Consider the following 24148-nt stretch of genomic DNA (forward strand, 5'->3'; position numbering starts at 1 on the left):
TATTTTTTAATGAGTTCACATGTTATACAATATAGTGCTTTGTAACCTACTCTTTCATATCAATATCTTTTCATAAGAGACACAGTAACATCATTTTAAAAGAATGACCAGATGGTAACTTATTTTAAAAATCCCCTATTATTGTACATTTAGGTTATTTCTGACTTTTTGCTAGGGTTCAGACAAATTCTAAGAGACATAATAGTTGATTCAAAGAAACGTATTTAAGGCTTTTAAAGTGCCCTATTAAACGTCCCAGTAGCAATTTACATAAACACCAACCATGTATAATAGTACCAGGTATTATTAATCCACATATTATTCTTGATAATATTTCTCTAAGTTAGTGGCTTTGGAGCCATGGGTTATTGAGTGGAGGCAAAGCCTATGACATCACATGATTTGGGTTCAGGAACCAGTTGTTTCGGCGGAAACTTAGAAACTAGGTCCCAACTAGAAGAGACAGACGATATCCTGTCCTCCGTCTTCCTCATGGAGAGGCATGTCAGGACCATTTGTCAAGATGCTAGACATGAACTAGATTTGCCTTCCACTGGAATATCCACTGGAATATCCCAGCAACCCTGCCATTTTACCTTCTAATAGAAAAACAAACTTGAGTGCAAGCTGTAAACTCTGTTTCATGAACATATAGTGCTGAATAGTTACTAATTGTGCTGAAATGTTGCCTGAAAACTTATTGGCAAGTTATCTGGCAGGCTTCTGAGAAGTTAGATTTAGAATCTTGGACAATAAATAGAACACTGCGTTCAGATGCAGCTCTTCTTGTTGGGGAAGGCAGGTCCCCACTTCCCATCAGCCTGTGGCCAGGCAGCATGAGTTTTCGGGATCATTCACCTGTAGTTAAGTTTATCTCTACAGTGGCTGAACTATTCTCCTTGAGTCTCTTTTCACGTGCAGAGATTCTGAATCTGTAGGGCTGGGGTTGAGTGTGGAAATCAACATTTTGAACTGGCTCTCCAGGTGATTTTTAAGATACTATAAAGTCTGAGAAGCACTACTTGAAACTCTTGGAAGCAACATTATATATTGTTTTTAATTACTTTATTGTCCCTTTGTCAGTCTTTATTCCTTTGTCAGATTAGACCACTCATCTATTTTTGCCGGGTTTTTTTGTGTGTGTTTAAATATATGATACGATCTTATTATTTGTTTTTATTATTATTATTCTTTATGTATTTATTTAGTTAGTTTTGGCTGCATTGGCTCTTCATTGCTGCTCACGGGCTTTCTCTAGTTGTGGTGAGCGGGGGCTACTCTTCGTTGCGATGCGCGGGCCTCTCATTGTCGTGGCTTCTCTTATTGCAGAGCACGGGCTCTAGGTGTGAGGGCTTCAGTAGCTGTGGCAAGTGGGCTCAGCAGTTGTGGCTCGTGGGCTCTAGAGCGCAGGCTCGGTAGTTGTGGTGCACGGGCTTAGTTGCTCCGTGGCACGTGGGATCTTCCCGGACCAGGGTTCAAACCCATGTCCCCTGCATCGGCAGGCAGATTCTTAACCACTGCGCCAGCAGGGAAGCCCTATTATTATTCTTTAGAGTGAGTTTTAGAACCTGTGGTCAGCAAAATGGAATTTAGGATAACTTTTTTTTTTATGGAAATGTTCTTTCAGATGTTAATTTCTTTTGCTCCTAGTATTAAAGCACATCTCTTATTCCTTTGTTATAAATATCTGTAAAACATACCTTATTTATTATGCCTCTGACATTTCTTTTATGTTAAATGTAGCTTTTCTAAAGTTGATGTTACAGAATTGTGAATAAAAGAGCATCATTTACCTAGATAGAATGGAAGTAGGGCCTTGCTTGGAAAATATCTGAGATTAGTAAATAGCAGTTCAACAAATATCAATGCTTGATATTTTACAAGAGAAAAACTTATTCGTATGATATTTGTTACAGGTACATCCAAGGAGCCGCATCTCCTAAAGACATGCTTATTCTGGTTGACGTGTGAGTAGTTAAATATTACGTAATTTTCATATATTGAGAATATAGGGAGGAGTTTTAGATAACAGTAGTAGGTTGGGACTGGAAAATAGGTTGAAAAAAAGACAAGGAATAATTGTGATGGCTTTTATATCCAGACAAAGAAATCAAATTAAGGCAGTAACAAAACAAACAAAAATTCTCTTATTGAAAATGAGAGGAATCTATGTCAAAATGGAAAATTATGGCTTGGTTCTAAATCTGAGCTTTTTGAAAAATTATTGATTTGCTTCCAGTTTTTTGCTTTATATTTTAAACAATATTAAAGTACATGGTTGCTAAATCTAAGCTGTTTCTGCTTCCATAAAAAGTAGAATAATTAGTTGGCACTTAGTTATTAATGATTCAGATATCTTTTAGGGATTGGCCACAAAATATCAATAGATAAATATTACATATATTGAATGTCAATACTAGGCCTTTCTCAAGGGCAATGCTGAAATACAAGAAAGAATTTCATGAGTTTTTATATTGGTCATTTTATTTTTTTGTCACATTGCTTCAAGTTAGGGTGTGTGTGTGTAATCTTCCAATTAAGATAGAAGGTGAAGCGGTAGAACATAGTGAAGAATATATCCTGCTTTGGAGATTTAGTTTTTAAGAGCAATACCAAGGAACTAAAAACGTGTGGTATAAAATGCTTATATTATTTTCCCTGAGAGAATAAAAGTATACCCTCATCTGTTCTTTGCCACTGGAAGAAACAGAATCCAATGTTTTATAGGCAACTAAATTCATTTCACAGGATAGTGTCAGCGTTTGAAAATTTCTCCATTATAATGTGAATTGAATAAGTTTAAAATTTTATAACCTTGCCTGAGAAAGAGAAGATAACTGAATTTGACAAATGTAACAAATATTAAATCTCATTTCATTTGTTACAATGCATTTAAACTTCATCTTGTTTTAATTAAGTTATAGAGTTTGTACATATGCTAATCCTTGATATTCTTCTGAAATATAAATCTGAATGGTAATGCAATATGTTATAATCCTATTGGATATATGCTAATTTCCTGAAATAATTTCTTTTATTAAAATCTTTGGAACCCATGTCGGATACCAAGTGGGATAAAAATGTAGATGAAGTTGTAATGCCATTTTAAAAAATTATTTCAACAGAAATGTGTTGAGGGTATCCTACATACAATGTGATGATACAAAGATGATTAAGACATGGTCCCTGATCTCAAAGATGATTCAGATGTATTAGTGAAATTAAACCATATTCACATCAGTAAATTAAAACAATTGTAGGAAGTGAGAGATATGAAGTATGACACAGCACTGAAGGAATACATAGGTGAGAGAGCACATTTCATTTTAAAGTGTCAGGAAAGACTTCATTAAGGAGATAAAATTGGAATTGAATCCTTATAGCTAAGATTTAACAAGGCAGGCATGGGAAGGGAGAGGAAAGAGACTGAAATTTCAGGTGGAAGGATGACAGAAGCAAAGTGGCATAGATGAGACCTCTGATAACAGCTAGAAAAGTAAAACTGGGAAGAAGATGGGAACTAGACACATAAAAGTGGAAGTTAATTGCCCAGAGATGAGCCCTGCAAATAGATGTGGTCATACAGGATCATAATCTATGTAGAGACAAGAAAAATGAAGACTAAACCCCAAAGAATATCTACTTTAGGATATAAAACAAAGCATTGCGTTTACAAATCTATTATGAAATTATTATGCTGCTTCATAATTATTGGTTTAATCAAGTCAAACAATGAGCTCCCTAGGGCAATGGCTGTATCTATTAACCTCTGTAGCCCTCACTACTAACTTGGCTAACAGAGCTGGTATTCAGTGTATATTTCCTCAGTAAGTGAATATGCCACGAGTATCCACAGTTTCTTAAAATTGTCACTTGACGTGTAATTTTCATCATTGTAGTTAGAAAAATATACATTCTGATGCTTGTTGGAAAGAAAGACAAGGTATTTTGTAATTTATTTCTACTTGCTATCAAAAATAGGACTTTTTCTACTACTGGTTTTTTGAAGACAAAATTATTTGAATATTATTATCTAGAGTCAGTGCATAAGTTCCGTTTCCTTAGGGTGTATGATGTTAATTAACTACATGGTCATTAACATGTGTGGACTCATTTTTTTATAGGAGTGGGAGTGTTAGTGGATTGACACTTAAACTGATCCGAACATCTGTCTCTGAAATGTTGGAAACCCTCTCAGATGATGATTTTGTGAACGTAGCTTCAGTAAGTATATGATGACTGCATTTTTGCTGAGTAAAATCTACAATTTTTATCTCCCTCTGGTTTTAAATACTTTATAGTGTTTTGTCATAGATAGGCTGAGATATTTCTGGTCCTATTACAAGACTGTCTTACTGAGCTATCCTCTCTTGTTACTCATTCTCCCATACTTCCACACAAAGGTCCTTTCTGAATGTTTGAGGATTTACCCATGAATGGAGTGATTGAAGCAATGAACATGAAGGAAAAACATTATATATATTCTCTTTGACTCAGAGGTGCTTAAACAGTTGACGTGAACCCCCGTACTCATTGATATCATTGTAACTCCCAATAAGTAGTGACTCGGCAGTGTAATTGTATGGCAATTTTCTGTTCATTGTAATGCTCCTTTTTCATACTGGACACATATCCATAATGTATTATGTTTTTAAAGTTTTTTTTTATTATTAACATGAGAACCAATAGATATTTGAATGTGCTTTCTTAAAATTCTTGTTTCCAGGAACCATTTTAGGCTTTCCTCCTCATAGCTAGAGAGCTTTGAACTCTGAAGCAAATGAAACAGGACAAAATGAATGTTACTGTATTTCACTTTAATTCATAGGATTTTGGCAGAAAATTTCATGGCCATGTACTGGTTGATATAATTTCACATTTGAAGTGGTTATATTCATAGAGATGCATGTGAGGGAAGAAGTATTTGTGGTGAGGTCATTTTGTATTGAACATAGGAGAATGGATCTACCTCTAAAACCACATGGGAGGAAGTTAAAGCAGCTGGCCTACAGTCAATTTACTCCCTTCACTGGAAGGGTACCCCCTGGAAAAAAGTAGGCAGAGGAACTGAATATAGTCTCTTGTCAACCAGAGCCTCAAGTAACTAGATAAATCATATTTACTAAGAGGAAGAGGAATCACTCCAAAAATGCTTTTAGCAGGATATTCCCTAGCTAAGGGTAACTGTCATAAATAGAACCCAAGATCAATGAAGCAAGATTCCTTTAAAACTATCTAGTAGGTAATATAACTCTCTGGGTAATAAACTGGAGATTTTTCATAGTTTAAATACTCACCCTGCAAAGCTCTTTTTGAGACCACTTTCATCTGGGCCCAGAGAAATGTCTCCAATACAGTAATGTAGGACCTGGTCTATTAATTTTCTGAGGCTAATTAATTAACAGAATAACACAGACTGGGTAGCTTAAACTACAGAAATTTTTCTGTCACAGTTCTGGAGGCTGGAAGTCCAAGATCAAGGTGCCGGCAGGGTCAGTTTCTACTGAGGCCTCTTTCCTTGGCTTGCAGATGGTTGCCCTCTTGCTACCACTTCATATGGTCATCCCTCTGTGCAGACTAGTGTCTCTTCCTCTTCTTATAAGGACACAAGTCATAGTGGATTATACCCTCACCCTAATGGCCTCATTTTTAACTTAATCACCTCTTTCAAGAACTTATCTATGATTACTGTTACATTTGGAGGTACCAGGGGTTGGGACTTCACCATAGGAGTTTGAGGGGGACACAGTTCAGCTCATAACATCTGGGGAACTGCCCTCCATACCCAGATCTTTCTATGCTTTATCTGAACGTTTAGCAGTCCTTTAGCTTGTCTGCATCCTTGATATTATTAGTAAAATTTGATACTGCTTAAGAGCTCTGATTAATGTCAGTCTGATTTTATAATCTGACCCTGGGTGTTAGCTCACGACTTATTCAACAAAATGAGAACAAGTAAAATGTAATGCTTGGTCTCCCAAATAAAATGATCAAAAAGATAGCCATTTAGTTTAATTTGTACATTAAAATATTGTTTATTACAAAGGCATTGGAAAGGTTGCTAACAAAATATTATCTTTGGCAAAGCAAAAGAGAAAGTTGAAAAACATTAAATTCAGTACAGATTTGGCATATCTAATGAAATTTAGATAAAACCAGCAGACATTAAATATGGTTAATGTCTTAATCTCGCTTCCTCCTGATTCTTACTCATGGATTCAAGTGTAAATGGTTTTATTGGGACAGGATCCCAGGAAACACAACCAATTAAAGGAAATTAGGCAAGGGAAGGAAGGAAGAATGCCAATTAAAAGAATTTAATTTAAAGGGATTTTAATCCTATTGAGGTATCCTAGAAGCTGTGTAGAATATGAACTTCAAAGTTATTCTGCCTCAAGGCCAAGTGAGCTGTGGTTTTAAGTACCAGCCTTCCATATATGTGGGCAGAATAGACTCTGACCATAAGAGCGAGAAATGTAACAAAAAGTTGCAGGTGACAGTAGTTAGAAACCTGTCCAGTATGTCCACTGTATCCAGTTAATGATCCTTAAAGATGGCGTCTAACATTTAAAGCCAGTGTTTCCTTATTGATTTTCTGTCTGGATGATCTATCCATTAATAAAAGTGGGGCATTAAAGTCCCCTACTATTATTGCACTACCGTCAGTGTCTCCTTTTATGTCTGTTAATATTTGCTTTATGTGTTTAGGTGCTTTATACTGCATGCATAGATATTTGCAAGTATTATATTCTCTTGTTGGATTGATCCCTTTATCACTTAAAAATTCCTGAAAATGTAACATTGTTTTTTATGAGTGGATACAGTCTGATGCCAGCACATCAGTGGACTTAGCAGCATGATTCAAAGAACATGCTGCCTCTTGAAGGACAACATTCCTACTCAAAGACTGTCATCTGCAAGCTGGAGCTTTAGTTGCACACCTAAGAGACTATCCCAGTGTTTTATCGGGCTGGCTGTTTCTAAGTGATGCAGTATATGGTAGACCCAGTGGATCCTGTGGTCATTTGTTTGTTGTTGGACCTCCTTCACCATAAAATAGATTGCTTGATTTGAGGAGATATTATGTAGGATTCCATGATGGTATCCCATGATGATAAATCAGAGAGTGTGTGAATCCAGAGGATTAATGATACTGCATGAGGCATTGCAAACAGGAAAGGGGAACTCTTAACTGAAACATGTGTCAATAGCAAGAAAAGCAAAATTGACGCCACCCCATTCCAGAGGGATAAAATCGAATACAATCTGTTTGAAATCAAGTTGTTGAATGTCTTTTTGAAGAGTGATACTGTATTAAAGACTCAGCATCGGACAGTTTCCAATGCGTTAGCCATTCACTAATGGCGATAGCTATATCCCGCTTGATGAGAAACAGGCCATGTTTTTAGGCCCACATATATCCCCTCTTTCTCTGCTACCTGGCTGCTGCATTTATGGACAGTTGCTGCATACAATGGACAAATCCTCCTCTCCACTCAGTTGTTCAGTACCTCCTCTGTATGAATGTTCTCTAGTGGGGATTGATGTGAGACAGAGATCTGCACATTTCATGCCTACTCCCATAGGTCCATCCTCACGCTTCCTCTCCAGAACTCTTTGTCTGGGGAAGGTCTTCCATTCTTGCTTCTTCAAGGGCATTGGCCAACCAGCTAAGCCATTTGCCCCTATGCAGGAGTGGGGTTGTCTTATCTCAGGCTACTTGCTCCCTCACACCAAGTTGATGACCAGTTGTTTTTTGCCTCAAGATCCATCAACATCCATCCCCTGGCATGTTCTCCCAGTAACTGCTGTTCACATTAGACAGATCTTGCATCTCTTTTGTTGAATATTCTCTCTTTCTGTTTTCCTGGAACAGAGACTGTTTTTCCAGGTAGGCCATGTTGAGACCTGGTCTGTTTGTTGCCTAGAGCCATGAGGGGAGAGGAGATCAGATCTTAAGGGAGAGCATCATCTTTTATGGTCTCTAGGAATGGGAGAAGCTACTACTTTGTAAGAGGAAGAGATTACTTCTCCATACCCAGAGGGTATAGGGAAATCTGAAAGTTCATTGTTCTCAATAGCATCTACCCATGTCCCCATTCTACTCTTAAGATCCCATTCTTTGCCTATCAGTGCCGTGACTTTTTTTTATTTATATATTTATTTTTGCGGTACGCGGGCCTCTCACTGTTGTGGCCTCTCCCGTTGCGGAACATAGGCTCCGGACGCGCAGGCTCAGCGGCCATGGCTCACGGGCCCAGCCGCTCCGCGGCATGTGGGATCTTCCCGGACCGGGGCACGAACCCACGTACCCTGCATCGGCAGGCGGACTCTCAACCACTGCGCCACCAGGGAAGCCCAGTGCCGTGACTTTTGCATAGAAACCTGCCATGCGTGTGGATGTGGCCTCGTTATGTGACTTTCAAAAGCAAATTCTGTGTCTGTTTCTAGCACACGTCATCCTTCTCACATCAAAAAATTAGAATCTCTTTATTGGCTCCTGTATATCTTCTGGCTTTCACACTTTGCCTAGTTGGTAGTTGGCTGATCTGAGGTTGTCACTTTTTTCATTGAATTTAACAACCAACCAACTCCAAGCCCCTATAATTACTGTTATCACCATATTTCTCAAATGCTAGGTGCCTCCCCTTTATTCTGTATTGTGTTCCAGTCACTACAGGTAAAAATCTTAGCAGTTATAATGCTGGCCTCTGAGGGGTTTTCTTTACTCCAGTTACCACTGATATATAGCCAATTACCAGAGGAATATTTATTGCCACATGGCTGGTGAATGATATAATTCTGGAATCCCATCCTGACCATGTTTCCTAAGACCTCTGCTAGTATCTTATATTGTCTTTCCTCTGAAATAGTTCATGAGATAAGGATTCAAGTACAAATGGCGTATTTGGAAAGTAATTCTAAGAAAGATTGAGAGAAATGTGAGAAGTAAAGCCAAAAAAGGAAGAGAACTGATAAACAGTGGGTTATCAAACAAGTTACCACTGTGAGTGAGTAGAGCTTAATCCTCTGGGCAATTCTGTAAACCAAGGTAGATTGCATGAATTGAAATTATTCTTTCCAAGGGAACAGTGTGCTGTGGTATTTGAAGTTAATGACTGCTCCCAAGGGACGTTAATTCCCCAGTGTTCCCAGGCCACCATGTGCACAAGCAAAAGGCTCCCAGAAATCTTGGACAGTTAAATTTGGGCTGATATGTGAGGAAATATGGATGGGGCACCAGTAGCATCTGCCTCAGTTAGAAACTGAACAGTGCTATTAAAAAATATGCTTCAAAAGATTTTCTGACTGAACAGTAGAAATGGCTTTGAATGAATTTTATGCTTTCAACTTTTAGGCAGCAATCAATGATTCTTTCCTAATTAAAATAAAAAACTTAGATGGGATTGCCTTTGAGATTCGTTTTTTTTTTTCCCACACACACACTGTATTTTATTTTTACAAGAGATAAATCAACTGACACCAAGCATTGTAAATGGATGACCACAACAAAAGCAACAATGATTGCAATTACCAAACACAAAACACACTCACAGTATGTCATAATATTGACATTCAGTCCAGGAATCCTCCACTGTAACAGCTCCTTTACTTTGCAGTGAAAATTGATTTGTATATTTTTTGCCTCTGAGTCCTTGTGGGATTTTCTTTTTTATTCAAACAGAAAGTCACAAAAATTATAATCATCCTCGTCAGTTCACTCAGTCCCATGTAATTAACTTTTTTTTCATCTTGATCTTTTATGAATTCATCAGTTTTCCATTAGAGTTCTGAAAATGCTTCATTCAGTTCAGCAGTGTAGTCAGTTACCAGAAACCTGTACTTGTCAGAGTCTTTTCTATGAATTCCGTGAAGATGAAAGCCTTTTATAGGAACATTTTTGCAAAAGCATCAGACACCCAGAACTCTGGAAATGACAAAAGACTTAAAAATGACCACGGTTAAAGATTTGATGAAAGTTCATAATAATGCAATTGACAAGGAAATTTAGTTATTTCTGAGATATACACTTTAAAGTAATAACTAGAATTATGACTTATAACATTATACCAGAACACGTAAGATTTTTAGAAATTTCATGTAATGTCTGAAACATTTATATTAACATATTTCCATACAAATAACCCAAAGAGAGTTTAGTATTAGTTGTTTTTGTTTGTTTTTTTATACTGCAGGTTCTTATTAGTCATCAATTTTATGCACATCAGTGTATACATGTCAATCCCAATTGCCCAATTCAGCACACCACCATCCCCACCCCACGGCGGTTTTCCCCTCTTGGTGTCCATACGTTTGTTCACCTTTGAGATTCTTAATGCCTGACAAGTTTTAAGGACCTTTGCTTCTCCTAAAAATATTATGGTTGTTAAAGGTGTATTTCTTTTTTTTTTTTGGCGATACGCGGGCCTCTCACTGTTGTGTCCTCTCCCATTGCGGAGCACAGGCTCCAGACATGCAGGCTCAGCGGCCACGGCTCACGGGCCCAGCCGCTCTGTGGCATGTGGGATCTTCCTGGACCGGGGCACGAACCCGTGTCCCCTAGCATCGACAGGCGGACCCTCAACCACTGCGCCACCAGGGAAGCCCAAATGTGTATTTCTTTAAAGAAAATTGTTAGCTAACTTCTTAAGAAACAAAATTGCAAGGTCTTTCCTTGTGATTTCTGTGAATCAGGTTAATATAAACTTTATTGATGCCTTGACAGCTCTTTGTAAATCCTTGCTGGGGTGTCCTCACTTGATGTAATTTGAATATGTGAACTGAAAGCACATAGGCAAAGTGAATATGTTGCTTGTAGAAAGAACTGGGAATGCATTTGATATGGAAGTAATGTATCTCAGTGTGTCGAGTTTAAAATTATGAAAATATCTCAGTTATGTATTCAAAAATAGGGAGAAAGTGATATTAAAAGATGTAAATTCTAAGGTGAATATTGCAAAAGATGCTTCATCGTACACTATGATAAAGTCATAGTGATATCCCACTCTACTCCCAGAGAAATTTTTTACTGGTCTCAGTTCCTAGTATATTGGCTTATTTAGTTGAGGTTCATTAATTTACTTTGTGGTTTATGGTCCTTATTTACCATAAGGAGATATTTTTGTCAACTATACTCTGATTTTTTTTATTGACTATATATTTTTGTTTAATTCTGTTATCTGAGAAAAAAACATTAGTACATTTTCATGGTTGAAAAGTCACTAAATGATATTGGCTGATCATATTATTCCAGACATAGATTTACCCTTCAGAAAATCAATACGAACAAGACCTAAAGTAGGTATGTGTTCATTATTTATCTAATTTGTGTATTAATCTTCAATTTAATCACATTATAATGAATTATTAGAGTTAATTTTTTTAACATTGCTCATGAGATAGGAACTGTTCCATGTGTTTTTCAGAGTAACTCATTGATTCTTCACAACAACTTGTAAAGGAGATAATATTATTGACCTAAATTTTATAGATAAAGAAACATAAGGTGTAGTAACTTTTCTAAGTGAGAAGCCAGGATTGGAGCACAGCTATTTTCATTTATTAGTCTAGATTTATCCACAAAGTTATGTGGTTGGATCCTGAAGGAAAATATAAAGTAAGTTTACTAATTTTAGTGCATAATCTGATATATTTAAATAAAATTCCAAGCTATTCGAATTCTTAGAAATTCTGAGATAAAATATGATTAGGTTATAATAGCAAGGAGAAATGCTTCTTTTAAATCTAAATTTATTATTAATTTTTGAAGAAGAAGGTTATTTATGTTTCAGTGGAGGACTTGTTTTAAGAAATCTGCCGTATTTTGGCTTGAAAAAGCATATATGAATTGGATTATTCTTATAATTACAAATAAACACTTAAACATTATATCTGGATTATACGTTTTTGCTTAGGTAATGTGTCTCCTTTTATAAATTTATTTACGTTATCATGTGTCCTTCTGCTTCTATCAAACTACATACATTGTTATTTACATTTATATAATATTTAATGTCAGCCACATCAACTTCATAATTTAAAAGAAATTCTTCATTTTTATTAGTTGGGTGAAAAAAATACCTGAAAGTGATACATTTAAAGAGAATTAAAACTAACACAACATTGTAAAATAACTATACTCCAATAAAAATTAATTTTAAAAAACTTAAAAGAATTAATTCTTATGTAACATTTTGGTCAAAGAAAAGTAAAATCATATTTTTGTCTTTAAAAGATAGGCCTTTCTCATTAAATAGAAATGTAATAACTTAATGATGTAGAGATTCTATGGAAAAAAAAAAATCCCTTCTAATATAGTTATAATCTCCTGGGCTTTGTGTGTGTGTGTGCACGCAGATGTGCTTGTATATTTTTCTTTCTGAAACTGCTTGAAAGTCTAGGAAAGAAGCAATATAACTTTTAGCTTTTGTAACTTCAGGGAGGCATAATAATAAGGCACTGAGGAAATCTGGTAGTGATTCTATAATTAATTCTGACAGTAATCTTCCCACAAAGCCCTCATGCATTTCTCTTCATCCTCATAACCTAAGATCATGTCTGTCATCCAGAGTTATGATGCAGTCTGTATGAACGCTTTCCCAATGTTGCCTAGAACCATCAGACAGAAAAATTAAGCAGCTTCTCACTTTTAGGCTTATGTATCTAAGTTTCTTTATTTTTTTGAGAACGGTAATTTTTATGCTTCAATCACACATAAAATGTCAGAACAAATGTTGATCATTTCCTAGTGTTTCTATAATCTCCAGGGCTGTTCTTTGTTGCAGACACGAAGCCTGCTGTTAGGCAAAGCTTAAATGCAGGCATAATATAGCTGTTTTCCCACTAATCCAGTTATATACTTTGATAGAACTAAGTGGTAGATGATAAGAGCAGCAATTCAATCACAGCATGTTCTGATTTGCAGGCAAAATTTCAAATGTTGACACAAAGAGTGGTATTTGTTTATGAAAGTGAGGAAGTTTGACGTATTAGGAGAAAAATAGTGCAAGCCAGTGGAGGATGAAAGGAAAATGTATGCTGATTATGGACAATATATGAAAAATTAACAACTGAAGAAGATGGCCTCGTGTTTCAGTAAAATCACATATTTTTATTTAAGAATTAGATGCAAATGTTAGGATTTCGTTAATGATCTTTGAGTCAGTTTTCTTGCGGGAAGCTTTCCTAACTTGTGGTCATTTTAAAATGCTATCTTTGATTATTCATCAGAAAGAAATAATCAAAATACTCCTTATAATATCTTTGCTATTAGTTGTAGGAGATAACTTTAAAAAAAAATCAACTCTACCCCTTGCCCCAACTGTAGTCACTAAACAACAGTTCTAGAGGTGACAATCTCTAAATGCCAGTGCAAAATGAGGAGTGAGGATCCGTAGCCACCTAGGAGGCTGGGAAGGGATGATCATGATGAAAGGATCTGGTGACATTAGTCAGGCTAAGTTCTGGTTAAGTGCCCTACTTCCCACTCTCCTCACAATCCTGCCTCTTATATGTACTCATAGAATTGCATAGGAGTAATGCACAGCCTTTGAAACTGATCTCAGGTGGCCTTGGCCTGCAGCGCCTTGAAGCAGGGTTTCAGCTCCCAGGCAGAGATTGAGGTCGGGTCGCAGCAGTGAGAACACCAAATCCTAGCCACTAGACCAGAGGCCAGTGACGAGGCCCTGGCCCTTCGGCTTTGCAGAAAAGAATTCCCACAAAGATAGAAGGTAGTGGAACAAGTGAAGTATTTATTAGGAGGGAAAGGAGTACAGTACATGTGGCTAGACACATGGGCGGACTCAGAGAGAGAGTTGCACCCTCGCGGTAGTTTGAATCACTCTTTGGGGCATTTCTTCCAAGTTTCCTTTGGCCAGTCATTTGATTTGCCTAGTTCTGAGTCCGTATTTGGTGTATCTCAGGATCCTGCCACTTGTGCCTGTGCATCTCTGAGCCAAGATGGATTCTAGTGAAGAGGCCTATGGGTAGTTGACATCACTTACTATGGGGTGGCGCCCCCTCCCTTTTTGACCTCCAAGAAGCTTTCTAGTTCTAGTTGGGAGGGTCTCCTTGACTTCGAGAATGGAAATATGTGGTCTCTTATCTGCTATTTGGGCAGCACCCAGCCTTCTCTCTCAATTGTCCTGCTATTCTCGTCTTGGAGTATCCGTCTACAGGGAAGGAATCTCCAATTGCTGGCCATGGGGGGCGGGGTGCCCATCTGCCTCCTGCCTCAAAACTACTAGTTATGTGAGCTTATACAAGCTACTTAAGGCTTACAGATCTGTTTTCTCCTCTTTGAAATAGACAGAACCATATTTAACTTGCCTTTAAGTTATTGAGCACCAAATGGAATAACACATGAAAAGTGCTTGTTTATTGTAATCATTTTTCTGGTTATTATTATTGTTGCTGCTGTTGTCATCTTCCAACACTTTTCTACCAACTGTTCGGAGACAGTTCTTCAGTGAATGTGTCACATTGCTTCAAGTCTGAGCATTTACAGTCAGTTTGCCCAGATTTATGTACATTCCAGGATAAGTAAAGATAGAGATGTCTCCTTCCCCAGAAGAGATTTACATACAATGCAGAGGTAATTAAGATATTGTCTATCTGGAGAGGAGGATGGGCCAGCTGCCAGCAGCCCCTGTATGAGATCAAGGCCTTCCTCATCTTGGGATTCCTTGCCTGAAACACACGTACTGCCTATGCAGGTGACCCCCGGCCCTCTTCCCATCCTCCTGTGGGAATTGACTTGTGAGTGTGAGCAAAGGTGGCAATCTGGATCTTGGTACTGCTATTGGTATTGCTATGAGTAGTAAGCGGCCTTTTCTCTCTGACCCAAAGGGCTTGTATTTTTCTGCCAGTGTCTGTGAAGCTGTTGGTGGATTACTCATTAGCTTGCGAGAAGGATAAATCTCAGACACTTCCCAGTTCTTGGCTTGACAGTTTAACACCTACTAATGTCAGAGTGGGGCTTTGTTTAAGTATCGAATTGCACTGTATGTGCAAGAAAGACGTGATTTGGATTGTTCCTTTTCCTATGTGCTTTAAATTTCAGTTTCCTTTCTAAAATATCCCTCATGTGTTCCTAGACAAGGGCATGGTTTTCTTAGCTTAGGAACTTTCCTACTCTGCATATGATAATGAGCACATTTGTAAGTTGTGGCACAATTTAAAAGTGATTTCTCCACCCTTGCAAAACAGACCCTTTTGCCAGAATTCAAGTAAAATAAAAGATATTTGGCACACCAGTACAGTTTTGTGACATATGAATTCTAGGAGAGTAATTTCATTTCATGTCTTATCAAATAGTCATCCATCTAGATTTCAGGAAAACTTTATGTTGATTCATATCTCATTTATGTCAACGAACAAGAATCTTGTAGTTTATGCCCTTCCTTCTTAAGGTGAGGTCTGTGGCCAAGCAGCCTGAGCAGCGCCTGGCAGCTGGTTAGAAATGCAGAATCCCAAGCTCTACCCCAGACCTGCAGAGCCAGAATCTGCATTTAGCAAGTCTCCCAGGTGATTATTAAGCAATGAGGAAATCAGGGTACCTTAGGGAGGTACTTTTAGCAAAGTCCAGCAGGCATCTGTCTGGGGCTTGTTATAACTAATTATGCATATCATTGACTTAGATTTTAAGACCATTTAATTCATAGAATTGCTAGTTTTATGGACGTTTATGAATATTTTATTTTGTAGCCATTGACTTTTTGGAGAGAGGTATTAAAAAAGAGCAGAAGGAAGGAGTAGAATTAAGTTCATTAAGAGAACCAGAGTTTTCTCTCTCTTATATACTTGTTTCTTTAAGAAAAAAAAAAACTAAATCACTATACTGTACACTTGAAGTTAACACAATATTGTAAATCAGCTATATTTCAATTTTTTTCTAAGTACTGTTAAGGCAAAAAAATCGGTGCTTCTTAGAATTATCTTCATTTAAAAGACATAAAATTTACAGACTGTGAAGAAAAGAGTCTGAAATAATGGACAAATTTAGTAATTATATTACTTGCAGGGCAAGTAATCCAGGTTATTTAATTTTTCAAAAGAGAGATTGCCAGAGGATAACTTAATTGCTTTGCAAGTATAAGGAAAGTTTATAGGAAGGTGTTGACAAGTATGATAAATATTTTTCCATTAATTACATGATGCACCCAAGATAAAATTAGAAATTAACTGTATTTGCAGTTTTTGAAATAGCAAAGTAATTCTTAAGGTGAGGCAGAGGGAATACTTTCATTTTGAATTGAACTATAGTTTTTAAAAGTACAAAAGTTATTGATTTATTTGCTGGGTCTAGGACGACTATGAAAAGACTTCACGTCCAGTAAACACATATGAATAACTGCACCTAACAGGTAAAAATTTTCAAAGTTCAGGGATACCTCAGAGATATTACCGGTTCAGTTCCAGACACCACGATAAAACAAGTTTCACAAACTTTTTAGCTTCCCAGTGCATATAAAAGTTATGTTTACACTAAATTGTGGTCTATTAAGAGTGCAATAGCATTGTCTTTAAAACATGATGTACATACTTAATTTAAAAATATTGCTAAAAATGCTAATCATCATCTGGGCCTTCACTGAGTCTTTTTTTTTTTTTATAAATGTATTTATTTTATTTACCTTTGGTTGGGTTGGCTCTTCGTTGCTGCGCACAGACTTTCTTTCGTGGTGGAGAGCAGGGACTACTCTTCGTTGCGGTGCACGGGCTTCTCATTGCGGTGGCTTCTCTTGTTGTGGAGAAAGGGCTCTAGGTGCGTGGGCTTCAGTAGTTGCAGCACGTGGGCTCAGTAGTTGTGGCTCACGGTCTCTAGAGCACAAGCTTAGTAGTTGTGGCGCATGGGCTCAGTAGTTGTGGCTTGCGGGCTCTTGAGTGCAGGCTTAGTAGTTGTGGCGCTCGGGCTTAGCTGCTCTGCGGCATGTGGGATCTTCCCGGACCAGGGTTCGAACCCTGGTCCCCTGCATTGGCAGGCAGCTTCTCAACCACTGCGCCACCAGGGAAGCCCCCTCCACTGAGTCTTAATCTTTTTGCTGATGGAGGATCTTGCCTTGATGCTGACCATTGACTGATCAGGGTGGTGATTGCTGAAGGTTGCGGTGGCCGTGGCCGTTTCTTAAAATAAGACAACAGTAAAGTTTGCTGGGGCAGCGGGGAGAGTGCTATATAGATGTCATTTTATAACAAATTTCAGTCAGTGATAAAATATCTTTGTGTTTTAAGTGACCAGAGTCATTCTCACTCATATTGTCAGTATGACAGTATCTCTACTCTGCAAACACATTAGGTGTGTGTATCTTGCTCATTGTTTAGGCAAAGCCAGCTGTCATCACAATTTTTTTTTTTTCAATTAGGGAAGATGTTCCAAGTACTCAGCTTCATGTACCGTGAAAATATTAGACGTATTGGTCAGCTCTGCATCACAGTGTGGGTGAAGAGGAAGTGATCATAGAGTATGTGATCATTTGGTCATTTCAGTAAAGCTTCGTCTTTGGGAGCTGGCACGCAAATTTCCACAGGGCTATGAGAAAAATACTTATATTAGGAATAATACTGATAGAATTATTATATCGAGAATGATAAAGAGAAAGCTGCCCATATTTCTAGTTGGATGAGTGCTCTGGAATCAGAATTGCACACTGGTTGATTAAAAGATGGTTGAGAAAATATAAATATCAAGTTGTTATGAGCAAGGAAGCTAAATACAAATTAATTCTGAAGCAAAAGAGTAGCACACTCTCAATTGCTTGAAATTCTTATAAATGCCTGTAATTAGAGAGGTTTAAAAGTTTTCTGTACCAACATGTAAATAGAATATATTAAAAAAGATAGACTTGGGACTTACTCAGAAATTCTTTCAAGTTTTTGACAAAAGTCAACAGACTGAATTTGGGGCATGTCATGATTCAAGTTAATGGGAATATTTGTTTAAAAATGACAACATTTATCAGAAGTTTTGATGGGCCATGATTTATAATTAGAGGCAAACATAAATTGTGTCAATAATGTTCTCTATTTTCACTTTTTATTGATGCCATTTTCTTTTGGTATATACAGAATTTATTATTCCTATGCATTTATGTAATTTTTCCATCATAGTTAAAATTATCAGATATAAATATGATTTTAGAATTTGAGGGGCTTGCCAAGTGATCTAGCAAAGGCTTTTATTTCAGAAAGAAAAACCTGAAGCTCAGAGGAGATAATGGAATCAGCCATGGCTGTGGGTGCTTATTACAGGCAGGGCCTGGACTAGACCTGGTTTTCCTAAACTGAATTAAAAAATGGTCAATTCTTTATTAAAATTTTTTTTCTATAGGCCAAGGAAACTGTAAGCCAGCAGCCAGTGGGACAGCAACATCAATTTGAGGACAGGAGGGTCAAGTCCCAGAGTGCTATTAGCAAAGATACTTGTGGCACCTCTAACCATGGGAGAGCGACCACATGTCTGATTTTCGCTGAACAAGGATTAATAATAGAAATTAAAATCACATTCACAATACTAGCAAAAGCCATGAATTACGTAGCAGTACTTTTACTAATATATTTAGGACCTGCATTTTACTTTATTTTTATAGAAGTATCTTTGATTTAAAATATTTTACCAGTTTTGGGTGTACAGCATAGTGATTCAATATTTTTACAGATTATACTCCATTAGAAGTTATTGCAAGATAATGGCTATACTTCCCTGTGCTGTACAATATATCCCTCTTGCTTATCAATTTTTTTTTTTTTTTTTGCGGTACGTGGGCCTCTCACTGTTGCGGCCTCTCCCGTTGCGGAGCACAGGCTCCAGACCCGCAGGCTCAGCGGCCATGGCTCACGGGCCCAGCCGCTCCGCAGCATGTGAGATCTTCCCGGACTGGGGCACAAACCCGTGTCCCCTACATCGGCGGGCGGACTCTCAACCACTGCACCACCAGGGAAGCCCTTGCTTATCTATTTTATACACAGTAGTATGTACCTCTTAATCCCATACCCCTATCTTGTCCCTTCTCCTTCCCTCTTCCTACTGGTAAGCACTAGTTTGTTTTCTATATCTGTGAGTCTATTTCTGTTTTACTCTTTACATTCATTTGTTTTCTTTCTTAGATTCCACATATAAGTGATATCGTATGGTATATGTCTTTCTCTGACTTACATCACTATGCATAATATTCTCTAGGTTCTTCCACATTGCTGCAAAGGGCATATTTTCATTGTTTTATGGCTAATATTCCATTGTAAATATATACCACATCTTCTTTATATATTTGTCTGTTTATTGACACTTGGGTTGCTTCTGTCTCTTGGCTATGATAAACAGTGCTACTATGAACATTGAGGCGCATGTATCAGTTAGAATTAGTGTTTTTGTTTTTTCTGGATATATACCCAGGAGTGGAATTACTGAATCATATAGTAGTTCTATTTTTAGTGTTTTAGGAACCTCCATACTGTTTTCCATAGTGGCTACACAAATTTACATGCCCACCGTTGGATATTATACTAACTGGGAATTTGTCATAAATGGCCTTTATTATGTTGAGATATTTTCCCTCTGCACCCACTTTGATGAGAGTTTATATCATGAATGGATGATGAATTTTGTCAACTGCTTTTTCTGCATCTATTGAGATAATCGTGGTTTTTGTCTTTCCTTTTGTTAATGTGGTCTATCAAATTGATTGATTTCCATATGTTGAGCCATCCTTGTACCATGGAATAAATCCAACTTGATCATGGTGTATCATCTTTTTTATGCATTGTTGGATTAAATATACATTTGAAGTAATTATTGGTAGGTATGTACTTATTGCTGTTTTATTACTTGTTGTCTGGTATTTTTTATAGTCCTTCTCTGTTCATTTCTTTTTCTTTTTGCTTCTTCCCTTGTGGTTTGATGATTTTCTTTAGTAGTATGCTTGTGTTCCTTTTTTTAATTTTTTTCTACGTCTATTGTTGGGTTTTGCTTTATGGTTATTATGGGGTTCATACATGTTGACCTATAACTGTATCTAGTTGTTTTAAATTGATAGTCATTTAAGTTCAAACACGTTCTAAAAGATCTACATTTTACTCCCCTCGCCCACATACTGTGTTTTTGATGTCATATTTTGCATCCTCATGTTTATCCCTTGTTTGCTGTAGTTATGGTTCTTTTACAATGTTTTGTCTTTTAATCTTCATACTGGCGTATTTAAGTGGTTGATCCTCAATATGTGCAATATGTTTGCATTTCGTAGTGGGATTTCCCCTTTCATATAGATTCTTCTTTTTCACTTAGAGAAGACTTTGTAACATTTCTTTTAGGGTATGTTTAGTATTGATGGACTCTTTTGCTTGTCTGCGAAGTTCTCTATTTCTTCTTCTATTCTAAGTTATAATCTTGTTGTGTAAAGTATCCTAGGTTGCAGGTTTTTCCCTTTAAGGACTTTGAATATATCATGTCACTCTCTTTCGACCTGCAGAGTTTCTGCAGAGAAATCAGGTGATAGCCTTATGTGGATTCCCTTGTATGACTCTTTGTTTTTCTCTCATTGCCTTTAGAATTTTAACTTCCGCCATTTTTATTATGATGTGTCTTGGTGTGGGTCTGTTTGGGTTCATCTTGTTTGGGACTCTCTGTGCTTCTGGATATCTGTTTCTTTCTTCAGGTTTGGGTAGTTGTCAGCTGTAGTTTCCTCAAATACATTTTAAATACCCTTTCCTCTCTCTTCTCCTTCTGGGACCCCTGTGATGCAAATGTTGGTATACTTGTTGTTCCAGCAATCTCTTAAAATGTTTTCATGTTTTTAAATTTGTTTTTCTTTTTGCTGTTCTGTTTGGGTGGTTTCCATTATTCTGTCTTCCAGATGACTTATGCATTCTGCTGTATCACTTGGTCTGCTACTCATTCCTTATAGTGTGTTGGGGGTTTTTTGTTTGTTTTCTCCAGTTACTGAATTCTTTATTTTTGATTGGGTCTTTGTAGTATTTTCTAGTTCTCTGTTAAAGTTTTCACTGTGTTCATCTATGCTTTCCAGTTAACATTTTTATTACCAATGCTTTGAATTCTTTATCTGGTAAATTATTCCTGTTTCATTAGCTCTTTTATTCAGGGATTTTCTTTTGCTCTTCTAATTGAGAGCAGTTTCTCTGCCTTTTAATTTTGCTTAAATTTCTCTGCCTCTATGAATTTAGGTGAAGCAGTTACCTATTGCAGGTTTTTGTTGGGTTTTTTTTGCTGTACACAGGCCCTCTCACCATTGTGGCCTTTCCCGTTGTGGAGCACAGCCTCCAGACGCGCAGGTTCAGCGGCCATGGCTCACGGGCCCAGCTGCTCCGCGGCATGTGGGATCTTCCCAGACCGGGGCACGAACCCGTGTCCCCTTCATCGGCAGGTGGACTCTCAACCACTGCGCCACCAGGGAAGCCCTGCAGTTTTAAATGTGTGTGCGTACGTGAGAGTGTCCCTGTACAGGCTGCATGTGCCCAGTGCCTTTGGTGGGAGAGCTGGATTTGACGTGGATGTAACATCTTTCTTCAGGATGTGCTGGCATCTGTCACCCTGGTACGGGGTGGGACTGCACACAGAGGGGTAAAGCTGAAGCTGGGTGTGAGGCAAGACTTCCCCTCTGCTCACTGGGCATCACTGCCCTGTTGTGGGTGGGGTCTGATCCCAAGCTGCTGGAGCAAAAGCCTTGATGGTCAGGCCTGAGTTGGTTCTGTTCTCTTTAAGTTTGTGTTTTCCTCTCTCCCCCAAAATAGGATCCTTGCCCCAGAGTGGGGGGCGTGCTGAAGCCAGGGGGGCCCATGTGAGCTCTTGGCTCCTGTTGTCCACAGACGGGAGTCAGCTGTCTCAGATGAGCTGCTCTTTCAGGTGCCCGCAGTTGTTTCCCTTCCTCTGCTCAGACACAGCCTTGGGTGCCAGTGCCTTTTGTCCCTCACAGCTGATCACAACCCTAAGACTCTGCTGCCCCCACTCTGTGGTAGAGCCACACCACAGGGCAGGCAGGGCACACATGGACTCTCAGCATATATTGGGGCATGAGCTGTGATGGAGCAGCTGCCGTCAGAAATCTGCGCTTCTTCTAGGCGCTGCTTGAGTAAGTGCCAACAGTGGCCACTGCCAGTCCACCCAGGCTCCGCCCTGGGATGGGGTCGCCTCTGTGTCCCCATGTTGAATCTTCTTCCCAGTTGTGGCCACCCCAGAACCAGTGCCGCACCGTGACATGGGATGAGTGGGACCAGGGCATTCTCTCAGGTCGGGCTGAGCCAGGCTGCAAGGTGGTCATGGGCCACCAGCAACCGCTAGAGTAGTCTTCTCTTCACCCTGATTTGGGAGCAAGCCAGCACATGCATGCACCCCTCACACGTGACATCCAGGCTTCCCGCAGCCCTCCTGTTCATTGCAGAGGTCCTCCCACCAGCCAAAGGGTGCAGGACACCAGCACTGGGCTGCCCCGTCTGTGGCTCACACCGCACGCTCCCCAGGGACGGTCTCCATCTGTGTAATCTCCCTTTTCCTTTGAGTCCCCTCCCAGGGGCACAGGTCCTGACCCAATCACTTTTCTTCCCTTCCTACCCAATTACATATGTATCTTTCTTACAGCCTTGGTTGTACAGGAGTCCTGATGACAGTTTCCAGTTAGTTTTCAGTGAGAATTGTTCTACATGTCGATGTATTTTTGATGTGTTTGTGGGGGGAGGTAAGCTTCACATCCTCTTACTCTGCCATCTTGATTGATCTCATTAGGACTTGAAGTTTAAGAAAGAGAAAAGAGTATATGAGATATATGTATAAGAGATGAAATGGAGGAACAGATGTGGAATTGATGAATAATTTTTCCTGGAATGAAAAGCTGACTCATGTGAAGATACCAGTTTGTCCCAAAATTATTGGAAAATGTGGTTTTAATTTGACAAAAGATAGTTCTGAAGTTCAGTAGGAAAATAGTGGTGGAAAAAGTAGCGTGACAGAGTATGGCAGCTTATTCTTCTGGCATAAATTAAAAGTGATTAGACACCATAGAGGAGAGTTTCAGGGGTTTGGGTTTGAAGTAGAGTCCTGACCTTGGTTGTTGAGTGACTCTGAACACTTTCCTTGACACTCTAAGCCTCATTTCCTCAACTGTATAATGGAAACCATATTACAGCTAAGACTTTAAGCTTGGTCAAGGTTAAGTGAATTAATACATGTGATGTTCTTAGATAGGCATAGCTGTGATTTTCAGTACATGTTAGCTAATATTTTTATTATTAACATTAAAAAGTAAGAAGCTGGTGAAATAATGGGAACAGTAAAGGAATATGTATCCAAATAGTAAAGGAAATGTATCCATAATCTTAATTTATTATATATAGTGGATCAGGAACCAATAATTACTCAATAAAAGGGGAAATTGGCTATTTGAAAAAAAAAATTACTGAATCTAATTGTCCCTTCATACTATTGGGGAAAATAATTTCCACCATGACTAAACACCAAAATGTAAAATAAGCAAACAAAACCATCAAATATTAGTAGAAACTGTAGATGTTTATTTACCTGAATAATGGATGGTTTTCTAAGCATAAAAATATTTTAAGAAATCATAAAGAACAGGATCAAAAGTTAAAATTAGAAGGTAAACAACAAACTGGAAAAAATAGGACTTAAAATTCACAGGTTTATATGACAATTAATATGTGAGAAAAATTTTCACTTCATTAACCACTGAGGAATTCAAGTAATTATTGAATATTGAAATATTATTTTAAATTACAGTTTAGCAAATAAAAATGTTGTGTGTCTGAGAGTGCAGTGAGACTCTCACACATATTTAAATTGGCGCAATATATCTGGAAAGTAATTTGGCAATAGATAAAACCTTAAAATCATTCTTAACTAGGAATATGTACAAATGCATGTGGGTAAACGCTATAAGCTATTTTCTCTGGATTTTAGAATAACCATTTTGTTTCTTTATAATATTTCCTAGTTTCCTATGAAAAATGGGAAAATAAAAATAAATAACAAATATTTTAGTAGGAATAAAACAACCAAGATTTTTAAGATCACAGCCTCTGTCCACTTTCCTTTTACTTTCCTTCATTGCCATCTGGTGTCCAAAATGTAGATCGCTTCTGATACCACAATTTGTAACTACTGCCTGATATGCAAAATTGTTTGCAG

General features: G+C 38.0%; 1 protein-coding gene across 1 annotated transcript in view; it reads left to right on the forward strand.

Moving 5' to 3' along the window:
- Positions 1 to 24148, forward strand: part of LOC112414506 (voltage-dependent calcium channel subunit alpha-2/delta-1) — a 184620-nt gene that overhangs the window by 62837 nt on the left and 97635 nt on the right. Inside the window, exons 5-6 of the mRNA XM_024766987.1 lie at positions 1917 to 1967; positions 4125 to 4224. Coding sequence (XP_024622755.1) covers positions 1917 to 1967; positions 4125 to 4224 — 151 coding nt within the window. The remainder of the gene's footprint in view (positions 1 to 1916; positions 1968 to 4124; positions 4225 to 24148) is intronic.

Source organism: Neophocaena asiaeorientalis, unplaced genomic scaffold (assembly GCF_003031525.2).
Source record: "Neophocaena asiaeorientalis asiaeorientalis breed wild unplaced genomic scaffold, Neophocaena_asiaeorientalis_V1.1 scaffold1335, whole genome shotgun sequence".
Lineage (NCBI taxonomy): Eukaryota > Metazoa > Chordata > Mammalia > Artiodactyla > Phocoenidae > Neophocaena > Neophocaena asiaeorientalis.